Source organism: Giraffa tippelskirchi, chromosome 5 (assembly GCF_054371585.1).
Source record: "Giraffa tippelskirchi isolate mGirTip1 chromosome 5, T2T-mGirTip1v1.2.pri, whole genome shotgun sequence".
In the NCBI taxonomy this organism is placed as follows: Eukaryota; Metazoa; Chordata; class Mammalia; order Artiodactyla; family Giraffidae; genus Giraffa; species Giraffa tippelskirchi.
Genome location: NC_137279.1, coordinates 143,038,094 through 143,051,277, shown reverse-complemented (window position 1 = coordinate 143,051,277; position 13,184 = coordinate 143,038,094). Strand labels below are relative to the sequence as shown.

The following is a 13,184-nucleotide window of genomic DNA, read 5'->3' as shown; positions in this document are numbered from 1 at the left end:
TTGATATGTTTTATAGCAAACATAATTTAAAGAATCTGTATTTTAGATCTCTTCTAAAATTAATTGGGCTTTATAGTTTGCTTACATTTCTTTCTTTTTTCATTGACGTATAGTTGATTTACAATGTTGTGTTAATAACTGCTATACAGCAAATTCTTCTCAGGTAGTGCTAATGGTAAAGAACCTGCCTGCCAATTCAGGGGACATAATAGAAACGAGTTCGATCCCTGGGACGGGAAGATTCCCTGGAGAAGGAAATGGCAACCCACTCTAATATTCTTGCCTGGGAAATCCTATGGTCAGAGGAGCCTGGAGGCTCTAATCCATGGAGTTGCAAAAAGTTGGACATGATTGAAGCAACTAAGCACAGATACAGCAAATTGTCTCAATTATACATATATATATGTATGTATATACACACGCATTCTTTTTCATATTCTTTTTCATTATGGTTTATCACAGAATATCGAATATAGTTCCCTGTGCTCTAAGTAGGACCTGGTTGTTTATCCATTCCATATATACTAGTTTGCATCTGCTAATCCCAAACTCCCACACCTACCCTCTCCCACCCCTTCCCTCTTGGCACCACCAGTCTATTTTCTATGTCCATGATTCTATTTCTGTTTAATATATAGGCTCCTTTGTGTCATATTTTAGATTTCTCTTATAAGTGATATCATATGGTATTTGTCTTTCTGACTTACTTCACTTAGTATGATAATCTCTAGTTGCATCCATGTTGCTATATGTTTACAGATTCTATAAAGAATAGTATGTGTTTGCAATAGCTGTGTTAGAAGGCAACTCTGAAGCCATAAGTTTGATAAGTGTTGATTTTTTTGGCTAAAGCAAAGGACTTTCAAATTCTTTCATAGTGATGTGTATGAATAAATTATAAATTTAGCCCTTAGAAACAAACCAAGAATTTTTGTAGCTTAACAGCATCACTGCATATTTCAGATATGTGTTTAGGCCTCTTTATAATCTATTTTTTGAACAGAATAAACTCAGAATCTTAGGGCTGGAATATTTATTTAGCAAACATTTGATTTCCTGGTGTATGTCAAACACGGTATAAGACACTGGAGGGACTAGAGTGAAGAAGGTCTCACTGTTGCTTTTAGGCAACCCAGAATCTGTCTTAGAAGACAGGCATTAAAATTTTTTATTTTAATAAAAAAGTGCTGTAATAATGTGTTTAGAAGGTGCTCTGGAGGTGTCACACAGAAGTGTGCTTGAAGAAGATCCATCAGGAATAGGAAAAAAGGGTGTTCCCAGTGGAGGGAACCACATGGATCAAGGTGGAAAGTGGAGCCTGTTTAGGAAACTGTAAGTTGTTTGATACATCTTGGGAACACAGTGTAAGTTAAGAGAGTGGTGGGAAAGGAATCTAGAAAGGTGGGCAGAAGATAAATCTTGCAGGTCTTTGTTTTATACGTTTAGGCCAAAGGGAGCCGCTGAGAATGATAAGAAGTCATTTAATCAAATTTACCTGTTTGCGGGAGATTGTGGGAGCATTTACTGATACAGTTTAAGTATTTTATCCATCTTTCTTTCTGCTTACTTATGCATAGGACTTCATTGAGACAGGGAAAATTAGGGATTTTTCCAGCCTATTACTGACTGTTGGAGAGGGAAACGGCAACCCACTCTAGTATTCTTGCCTAGAGAATCTCGTGGACAGAGGAGCCTGGTGGGCTGCTGTCCATAGGGTCCCACAGAGTAGGACACGACTGAAGCGACTTAGCATCGTAGCAGCAGTACTGACTGTACAAATTCTCTGGCAGAGAACAGGAAAAGCTGTAAAGTGGGACCTCCTGACCACTAGAGAAACGTTTTTCTTCTCTCTGGTAAGCAGCCAGGTAGAACATTTAGTGAGATTGAAAGAGCTGGCAGCAAGAGGAAATAACCTCAACCTATTGTCTCATGTCAAACGTCAGACAGCCCAGAGCTGACGCTTTAAGACCTTGTCCCTTTCCTTCCATGCAAAATCACTGTGGTCAGAGGATAAACTCCCTGAGGGTTTATTTTTAGGAGGTGACATGAATTACAGGCTTAACTTGTGTACTCAGACTTCTAAATATATATACTGCAAATTGCAGAACACATGAGAAATTTGCCTTGTAACTTTCTGTCATACATTGAGGCTCATAATCCTAATTTGAAAATGTTTACTAATACTACAAAATGATGTCTAACTGGTGCTATATATGCAAGTCAAAATAGGTTCAGAGATGAAAGCAGTATAATGAAAATTGCTGGGGTGCCACATACAAGGGACATTCCTGTTTCTTGCCTTTGCTTCTTATGTATGCAAGTTATATCTTACCCACTTGGATTTCTAAGTGCAGGACCTACACTAACCCATCCAAGGGCTTTGTTTGATGTAGATAAAGGCCTGTGTAGCCCCTTGGGGGCTGGCTTCCCTCATGGCTCAAAGAATCTGCCAGTGCAGGAGATGCGAGTTCTATCCCTGAGTGGGGAAGATCCCTGGAGAAGGGAATGTCAACCTGCTCCAGTATTCCTGCCTGGGAAAGCCTATGGACAGAGGAGCCTGGTAGGCTACAGTCCATGGGATTGCAAAAGAGTCAGACACGACTTAGCAACTATACAACAACAGCCCCTTGGGAAGGGCACCTTTGTGATAAGAAAAAGGTTCATCTTCCAGGATGATACAGGCCCAAGATGTGGGCTGGAGTTCTGCCTGCCTTTGTCCCATTGACCGGGGACCTTTTGTGTGGTGTACAGATTGACTAGTGGTGCTAGTGGCCCCATTAAAGTCTCTGTAACATCAGACCTACCCTTTATTACTTTTTGCCCTTTAGGTTATCCTACTTCTCTCTTCTCTTAAGAAAAGATTTAAAATGCTGTTATTCCTTTTTCTTTTCTTCTGTTACTCGTTTTGCATCAGCAGCTGTATTTCCCAGTTAGGAAATCACAGTTGTTTCATTGGCCAATCATGGCATCTAAGAAGTTTTGATAAATAGGGAAAGCCAGAGACAACTGTTGTGGAAATATTGTTTTGAGTAGTGCCATAGTATGGGGCTGCTTTGTGCATGTTTTGTTTCATATAGGCAAAATTGTGTACGTGATAATGAAGTAAGAATTGATTAGATAGCCTTTCTTTTGTTTTAGGAGATTTCATTGTTACTCTTTTCAGTGTTAAGGCTCATCGAGGGAAAAAAATCAAGAAAATATCATCTGTTAGCTCACTTAATTCTTCCACTTTCTGAAATTATGTTTTTTTTCTTCCAGTTTTATTAAACTGTAATTGACATATAGCACTGTGTAAGTTTAAGGCATACAGAATAATGATTTGACTTACATATATCATAAAATGATTACCACAGTAAGGTTAGCAAACATCCATCATCTCATATTGGTACAAAATTAAAGAAACAGAAAAAAATGTTTTTTCACTGTTACGTGAACTCTTAGGGTTTACACTCTTAACAACATTCATATATAACATACAGCAGTGTTAATTATGTTTATCATGTTGTACATTACATAACTCGAAATTTGTATCTTTGACTACCTTCATCCAATTCCCGCCCCCCCCCCCGTTGTTTTTGGTTTTTATATTCCACTTTGTTTTTAGTATTAAAATAAATGAGAATAAAAAATTATCCTCAGTATGGATGGAACAGATAGTCACACAGGGTAAACAACAGCAGTAATTTTCTAGATTTCTTAATTATTTTAACAGATTATAGAAGATTCTGGAAAAGAGCTTGTCTTGTCAGCAGCGGACCTTTTCCATTTTTAATAAAACCGTAGAAAAGACAAGGTTCCAAATCATATTTTAACTGCTAAAAATCATCTGGCGAATAGCTGCTGACATAGAAGTCAGATGACATTGAGACATTTGGCAGACATCCTCTTCTTGCTGGTGTTATAAAATCCACAGTGGACAGCTTGGATTTGAAAAGAAGAGTGGCATCTTTGGAATCTCCACTAGAATCTGTTGAAGTTAAAATAAACCTGATGCCTTCTAAGTGACAGAAAATGGACCATGTCTGGGGATGGCAAAAGTGAGACATGTTAAAAACCCACTTGGATTGGTTTAAAGAAAATAGATCCAGGCCTAAGGTTCCAAGTTCCAGAGTCGAAGTGTCTTCTGACTTTTTCTTTTTATAACTTTCAAGCAAATTCTGCCTTGGAAAAAACTTAAGTAATACGTGAATTATGAGATTGTGAAAGGAGGAGGAAGGCTTGAATCCAGTCAGATTTTTGGCCGATGCTATATGACTATTTAGTTAAAAGTAAACATTATTCTTTCAGTGTTCTTTCAGAGAAGAACATAGTTTATGTCTGTGTATGAATATTTTTAAAGTTCCAGGTGATTGAGACATGTAAGAAAAATGTTCTTAAAAATGTTAGAATTACTATTTAAGAAGGTTTAAAAAAAAAAAAAAAGCTGCTCCTCTAAGAGCCAATGAGGTAACCCATGGTACATTTTTTTTATATTTAGTCATCCAATTATGTGGAAAGCCTCTTTTTAGGGACTTCTGAGGTTAATGATGAATCCTTAAGGGGCTTAAGCTGCATATTTCAGGTTTATAGTATCATAAGTTTAATTAATTTAGTGTATGGAAACATAGGAATTTTAACAGTGCTCTCAAAACAAGATAAAGTCATGTAACAGGCAAAATGACCCAGGAGAAATATAGAAGAGGCTCAACAATTAGCATTATCTCAGTCATGTCTGACTTTGTGACTCCATGGACTCTAGCCTGCCAGACTCCTCTGTCCACAGGATTCTCCAGGCAAGAATACTGGAGTGGGTTGCCATGCCCTCCTCCGGGGGATCTTTCCAACCCAGGGATCAAACCCAGGTCTCCTGAGTTACAAGCAGATTCTTTACCATATGAGTCACCAGGGAAGCCCTCATAGCCTGGAATCTGGTGTCAAATGACCTGAGTTTGAATGCTGCCATTCCATTTCTAAATGGTGTGACTATGGGCCAAGTTACTTGACTTTCCTGTCCCTTAACTTTTTGATATGTGAAAAGAAAAAAAATAGTACGTACCTAAAAAAGGTAGGATTATTGTGAGAATTATTTGATAATATATGTGAAACATGTAATTTGGTTTCTGGCGTTTAGTATGTGCAAAATAAATGTTTATTAATCACAATTTTATTGTTACAATTAGATTACACACCTCATAATTTGTCTTCTTCCTGAGAATAGTTGATTATCTCCACTTAAAAATTCTCACTTAAAATTTGAAAACAGTCATTAAATAGCAAAGAAAAATCAGTGAGCTTGGAGAAGAAAGCTTGTGAGTGGTACACATGCATGGCATTAGACTTTACTATTGCTACTGGTATTTCCCTAGAGGGTGCAGGTAAATTATTTTCAGTTTGCTCTTGTACTTAACCAGACTTACCAGATTTTTTGACATTTTGAATTTAGCACCATTTAGATACTTAGTCTATCAGGGATTAAAATTCATACCTAATAATAATTTACAACTTCATTGTGAACATTGAAATATGGAAAGTATATTATTGTGTTTTTTAGCCATCGGGGGCCAAGATCCATAGATAGCATCATTTTTCTTTCCTTTTATTTAAACCCTTAGAAGAACTGTGCACAAAACAAAATATCACAGTGATTTATCATACCGTCTTGTGTACCTGTTAGTAGATAGAAAAATAAAGCATTGCCAGCTCCCTAAAAGATTCTTTTGTACCCCCTCCCAATCAATACCCCTACTACCAACCCCCCAAATTAGCCCCCTGTCCTGATGTTCATGCTAATTACTTTCTGGCTTTTCTTTATAGTTTTACCAACCAAGTGTGTAGTCCTGATCACTGTTGTTTAGTTTTGCCTGTTTTTTTAAATTTTATTTGAATGAAATCATGCATAACATTTTTCACTCAACACGTTGTGAGATTCACTCGTGTTCCTGCATGTAGCAGCAGTTCATTCAGTTGTGTTGTTGTATAGTATTTAATTGTATAAATACACCGCAGTTTATATATTCTATGGGAGATGGATAGTTGTTTTCTTTCCAGTTTGGGATTACTATAATCAGTGCTGTTATGAACATTTCTATGCATTTAAGCATGTATTTCTGTAAAACACACCCAAGGAGAGAATTGCAAAGTCATAAGAATGCCATCTTGAACTTTCATAGGTAATGGCCAAACTTTCCACTGTGGTTTTACCAACTGTTTCTACCAGTGATGTGTGAGTTTCATTGCTGTATACCCTTAACCAAAAAAATGGCCATTTTTTTCTCAAATTGATCATTCTGGTAGATGTGTAATGATATCTTATGGTTTTAGCACTTTTTTCCTAAGAAGAATTTGGTAAGAAGTTTCTAAAACTATTGATTAAGATGAAGCCTTTGGTTTTTACTTTTCCTTGCTTTCCGTGTCTTTTAATAATTAAGTTGGTGATACTTTTAGAAGAAGTATTTTAAATTTTAAAACTACATGAAAGCAGTTAATTTGAGATATTACCCAATATTCTTTCTTTATTCTTTTTGCTGGCTTATCTAAAAAACAGATGTATTATTTCTCTTCATAATTATTAAGCTGCCATTCCAGGAATCATAACAATTAGTGAAATGAGAGGTATGGTCTGTGGTTTATGAAGTTGAGTTTAATGAATAAAACTTTCCTATTCCTCTGAGCTATTTTTCTTTGTTAGATTTTTTTAAAAATAAAGTACAACCATGGTAACTCATCTGGATGACATTGAATAGCTAGTTACTGTTGAGTGAAGTAAAACAGACTTTTAACAGCTCCTGGGTAATGTCTGAAAGGTAAAGTGACATAAGATAAATGTCTGTGTTCCACTCCGAAAATAGCGAAAGGTATATGGAACCAAGATTTAACTTAGTTGACTTGTAACTTAATCCCGCTTTAAATATGCTTTTGGGTTATTGAAGGTTGTACTATGATTTCTTTTTGCAGAATTAGTACCAACAATGGGAAATAATTAAGAAGATAAAAGTTTGAAAGTTGTGAATGCTGATTTAATTTTGTAAATAATTTTCAAAAAGCATGCATGGATTGAAAAGAGAATACTGGAAATTTTTCTGGATAACTGAGTGCCCCAAATAATAGTATTATAGCTATTTATAAGTGTAAAACAATTTGTTCTCAAGCTTGAAAAAATTTTAAATTCCTAAAAGGACTTGTGTTTTTGAAAATAGAATAATTTCACCTCAGATTTTGTTCTGTTAATAGTTATTTATTAGTAGGATTTTGAACTGAGAAGTTAGTTATTTTAAAAGGATTGATGTAAGCTTTATTGGAAAAAAATTATAACTTAAATTTGAAAGATAAATGGTTAAAATATCAACTATGGTCCCACCAAATGTAAAGTAGAAAAAAATACGCTATGTGTATTTATACTTAATTGATAAAAATTGATGAACTTTGTCCCAATTTGCTCTTCTGCTTGGCTTAGAGATTATAATACAGATTGGTTGCAAATCTTTTGAATTTCAACTAAATTAATGGTTTGGACTTTTTAAAAACTTTACACTTCCTGTAGAGGATCACAAAATGTCTGTTTTCTGGGGATTGTAAATGGGATTTGGAACATTTATGGTAAAGATAATGAACTTTATTTGGGGAAAAATGATGGAATAGAAATCTGAATGAATGAAAGCCAAAGAGATTTCTGATTTCTTTTCAAAGAAGATAAAGTATCTGACACACTTAGCAGATTGAAAATGAAAATAAAATCTGTATATTTTGTTCTTTGCTTTTTGTATTCTTGTGATAGAATTTGAAGAATATCACTTGTTTGCTACAGTGTAGTCAGATCTATAAACAAGTACTGAATTTGTTTGAAAATATAATTTCTTTAAACTTTTCATTTTATATTGGAATATAGTTGATTAGCAATGTTGTGATAGTTTCAGGTGTACAGCAAAGCAATTGTTATACATACACATGTATCTATTCTTTTTCAAATTCTTTTCCCATTTAGGTTGTTACATAATATTGAGCAGAGTTCCCTGTGCTATACAGTAGGTCCTTGTTTGTCATCCATTTTAAAATACAGCAGTGTGTATGTGTCAATCCCAAACTCCCAATATATACTTCCCCCTTCCCCCAACCATAAGTTCAGTCTCTGAGTCTGTGAATCTTTCTGTTTTGTAAGTTCATTTGTATCATTTCTTTTGCATATAAACAGTATCATACATATTTTTCTTTTTCTGACTTACTTCACTCAGTACAACAATCTCTAGGTCCATCCGTGTTGCTGCCAATGGCATTATTTCATTCTTTATAATGGCTGAGTAATATTCTATTGTATATATGTACTACATCTTCTTTACCCATTCCTCTGCCAGTGGACATTGAGGTTGCTTCCATGTCTTGGCTATTGTAAACAGGGCTGCATTGAACATTGGGGTGCACGTATCCTCTCGGACCATGTGCTTCTCTGGATATGTATGCCCAGGAGAGGGATTGCAGGATTATATGGTAGTTCTGTTTTTAGTTTTTAAAGGAATTTCTGTAGTGTTCTCCATAGTGACTGTACCAATGAAAGTGTAACATCAACAGTTGATAATTCCAGATGATAATATGTGAAGATACTGGCATCTACATTCAGAATGCTACGTGTTGGTAATAGGTAGCCTGTCTCGGTATGGTCAAATTAATCATTTTGAAATGGCTTTAAGCTTTTTCAATCCTTTGAAATCACTGAGGGGAATTCCCTGGCAGTCCAGTGGTTAGGACTCTGTACTCTCACTGCCAACGGCCCAGATTCAACCCCTGGTTGGGGAACTAAGACCCCACTGCACTGTGGCCAAAAAATAAATAAATAAAAATAAAATCATGAGGGCAGTTATATTTGACCCTCAAGTAAGCAGGATCAACATCAGCGAGCTACCCTGATCACTTTAGGCCTTTCAGTGTTTTAAAGTAGACCCTAAAGACTAAAATCTTCTTGAATTATTTTAATTGATTGGTTTATCACAGGTGACTAGGCAGACAACATTTTATGCTAGTAACTCATTTAATGTAAATAAACCTGCCAGTTATCTCAATTTGGGCAAGGCCACTTGCAACTTAAATTGCTGTGTTTCAGACTACCTGTGGTATAACATATACAGATTTACCATGCGTAGTAGATAATCAACTCCAGTTATTATATACCAATTTATTATTTACTCAAAAGCTTTAAAAATCTGAAATAGCTTAATCTCTTTTAAAAATAAGAGTATCTCCTGTATACTGTATAGTACTTTCTTCTCTGCTTGGTGGTGTGCAGCATCAGTTTGAAGCACTTTGAGAGTCTTGTTAGAGTATATCCCATCAGTTTGTATTGTTTTTCTTTTAGATTCCAGAATTCTAATAAAGACTGAAGTTTAAACAAAAAAACAGAAAAAGTCAACAATAGAATATGAAATATGGCAATGACAAGGAATGTCAACTTCTGGAATTTTTGCCTTTTCTTTTCAGATAAAGATACAGATATCACCATGAAAGGGAATGCGGATGACTTCAGCCTGAGAGACACCTTGAGTGTCGCATCAACCGATTCTTTTGCTTCAGCAGCAGAGGTGGGACATGTACATTCCTAATGAGGATTTCTTATTCTTTTTCAGCTGGACATTACTGTTTTGCCATTGTGCTGTAACTCAGTTCAGTAGCCATTTATTTAGTATCAACTCTGTGGTAGATATCAGGATACAAAGATGAATGTACCATGAACCTAAGTTCCCACAGGAGCTTAGAGTCTCTTTAGAGAGGTGGACATGTAAACATAGACTTTAAGTGAAGACTTTCATAGACTGTGGATTATGGATGAGGCATATCAGTGTGTTAGTGGAAAGCAATTCACCTTAAGAATCTTAAAAATATTCAGATTATTTAGCTGAGAAATCATGTTTCTAGATATTTTTTTCCCAAGGAAATGAGATTCAAAGATTTATGTATAAAAACTATTCACAATAACATTTTTAATAATAATGAAAAACTGAAAACAGTGTAATGCCAAATTATGGAATATCCATAATTTGAAATATTATAGTGCCATAAACACGCTTCCAATGTTTTTAATGACATGGGAACATAAGTGGAATGATTATAGAGAGTGTGTGCTTATAATTTTGTAATGAAGTAAAATCTGTATGTGGTGTATTACATGAGTATTTAGGCTGAGGGAAAAAAGGCTAGATATAAATACACTAATGTGTAAGCAGTGATGATCACTAAATTATGGATTTATGGGTAATTTGTTTTACACTGAGACTTAAATTTTTTATCCAAAGAGAAGATTGCAAAGTGGTCATCTGTTTATAATGTTTTCTACTTGAGACAGTTTTAAAAATTACATATCACCAATTTTATCTTAGAATGATTTCATTTTTATGGTAGATTCTTAGATATTACTGCTGTCCTTTTTCATATAAATAGTATCACACATCTATTATTGATGTGTGGATTCAAGCTCTAGTGTGGAAAGCTTAGGTGTTCTAACACCCTTTCCCCTAAACTTTGATTCTGCCTTCTTTAAAGCTGTACAGACCATAATCTTTCATCCTCTCAAGATTTTTCTGTATATGTATATTTTAGCTATTGCTTACAGTATCATCTCCTGAGTTCACAGTTTTCCTTATATTTTTATACTTGTGAGTTTGCAACACACAAAACATATCTACTCATTTTATGAAGTAGCTATTTCCTCTGCTTTTTATGGATTGTTATAGACAGGGTTATCTTTCTGTTTTTTTCCCCAGCTTTGAGATACAGTTGACTTATAAAGTTTAAGCTGTACAAAGCAAGGATTTGAAACATATATTTGGAATAAGTACCACAATAAGGCTAGTTATCACCTCCAGCACCTCACATGACTACCTTTTTTCTTTGTGGTATGAAGATTTGCTCTCTTAGCAGCTTCCAAGCATATGATACAGTGCTGTTAACTACAGTCACGATGCTGTACATTACATCCCCAGAACATTCATCTTCTAACTGGCGGTTTGTACCCTTTGATCAGCATCTCCCCAGTTTTTTCCACATCCTGCTCCTGGTAACCACCATTCTGATCCTCTGTTTCTATGAATTTGGCTTTTTTAGATCAAAATTATGTGATACCATACAGTACAGTTGACCTTGGCACTACATAGGTTTGAACCATGTAGATGCACTTATACATGGATTTTTTTTCAATAAATACATACTGCATCATCTGCAGTTGGTTGAGTCCAAGGATGTGAAACTGTGAATACTAAGTGCCAACTATGGGACTTGAGCATCTGAAGACTTTGGTATCCGAGGCAGATCCTGAAAAAGGAAATGGGGGGATGACTATTTCAAGCACAGATGGGGTCAGTTCCCCTAACCCCCACATTGTTCAAGGGTGAACTGTATTTGTCCTTCTCTGTCTTATTGCACTTAACATAATGCCTTCAAGATCTTGCCCCATACATATTGCCACAAATGGCAAGATTTCTTTCTCATGGGTGAATAATATTTGATTGACTATATATACATTTATGTATACCACATCTTCTTTATCCATTCATCAATTGATGTACACTTGAGTTGTTTCCATTTCTTGGCTATTGTGAATAATGTTGCAATGAACATGAGAGTGCAGGTATCTCAAGATAGTGATTTCATTTCCTTTTTATACATACCCTGAAGTAGGATGCTGAATCATGTGGTTTAAGCTACAAAGGTTTGATAAATTATGGAAACAAAATGCATGAATACCACAGGAAGGGCTCACTATCGGCGAAACCTCCTAGGAATGCTTCTAAGTATAAATGTATGATCTCAGAATGTGAATGTTCCAAGATAAATTCCTTTTTAAGAAATGTTTGTTAAATTATTTTTAATTGCACTTACTATATGCCAAGAACTTAGCAGAAAAAAAACTGTTTACTGAAGAAAGTTGTTAAGAAAATAAGACCAGAAATCCTTGGGAAGTTTAAACAGTTTGTGATAATTTGAAAGCTTTAATTCAGAATTATCAGAAAGAGTTTTTGCCTAAATATTTAGATTAAAGCAAGTCCTGGCATAGACTTTTCTCTAAGGTTGGTCAGTCATTTTTGAAAGTGATTAACAAGATTCTGCTGTATAAGCTTTACCAGACATTTACTATAAAAGTTCACCCTTAAACTGTACAGTTGAGTGGTTTTAGTATATTTACAGAGTTGTGCAAACTTTCTAATTCCAGTACATTTTTATCACCCCAAAAGAAACTCCTACCTATTGGTAATCACTTCCTTTTCTCTCCTACCCCACTGTCCTAGGCAATTACTCCTGTACTTTCTATCTTTGTGGATTTGCCTATCCTGAACATTTCATACTAATAGAATCATACAATATGTGATCTTTTGTGTTTGATGTTCTTTTACTTAGCATAATTTTCAAGTTCTGAAAAGTCTTTTTAATGTTAGGGTGCCACTGCATTGAGTACTCTCCTGACTTTCCTGTCTGTTAAAGAGATTGTCATTTAATTGTTGTTGTTGTTCACTCGTGTCCGACTCTTTGTGACCCCATGGACTGCAGCACACCAGGCCTCCCTGTCCTTCACCAACTCCTGGAGCTTGCTCAAATTCACGTCCATCGAGTTGGTGATGCCATCCAACCATCTTGTCCTCTGTTGTCATTTAACAGGTAGAAACTAAAATTGCAAACAGCTTCCCAGGTGGCTCAGTGGTAGAAGAACATGCCTGCCAAGCAGGAGATGCTGGTTTGATCCCTAGTTTGGGAAGATCCCCTGGAGAAGGAAATGGCAACCCACTCTAGTATTCTTGCCTGGGAAATCCCATGGACAGAGGAGCTTGGAGTGCTACAGTCCATGGGGTTGCAAAGAGTGGGACATGACTTAACGACTAAACAACAACAGTATTTTTTAGCTGTAAATTTAGTTTTTCTTAGAATTACCACAATTACCATTGTGTGTCTGTATATAAATTTAATATATAAATTGTAGGGTTCTCTTTATTTATTTTTAAAATTTATTTATTTATTCAGCTGTGTCAGGTTGCAGCATGTGGGATCTTTCAGTGCCTACAGGGGGTTAGTAACTGTGGCACACAAGCACAGTTGTTCTTCAGTAGGGAGGATCTTAGTTCTCAGACCAGGGATTGAACCTGTGTCCCCTGTATTGCACAGCACATTCTTAACTGCTGGACCACCAGAGAAGTCCCTAGGGTACTCTTAAAAGAGAAAGTTTTATTTCTTAT

General features: G+C 35.7%; 1 protein-coding gene across 2 annotated transcripts in view; it reads left to right on the top strand.

Annotated features, from left to right (window-relative positions):
- The window catches only part of MIGA1 (mitoguardin 1), a 77,952-nt gene that overhangs the window by 40,022 nt on the left and 24,746 nt on the right, over positions 1-13,184 (top strand). For both annotated transcript variants that reach the window (XM_081491826.1, XM_081491827.1), the window contains one exon: positions 9,445-9,545. In XM_081491826.1, coding sequence (XP_081347952.1) covers positions 9,445-9,545 — 101 coding nt within the window. The remainder of the gene's footprint in view (positions 1-9,444; positions 9,546-13,184) is intronic.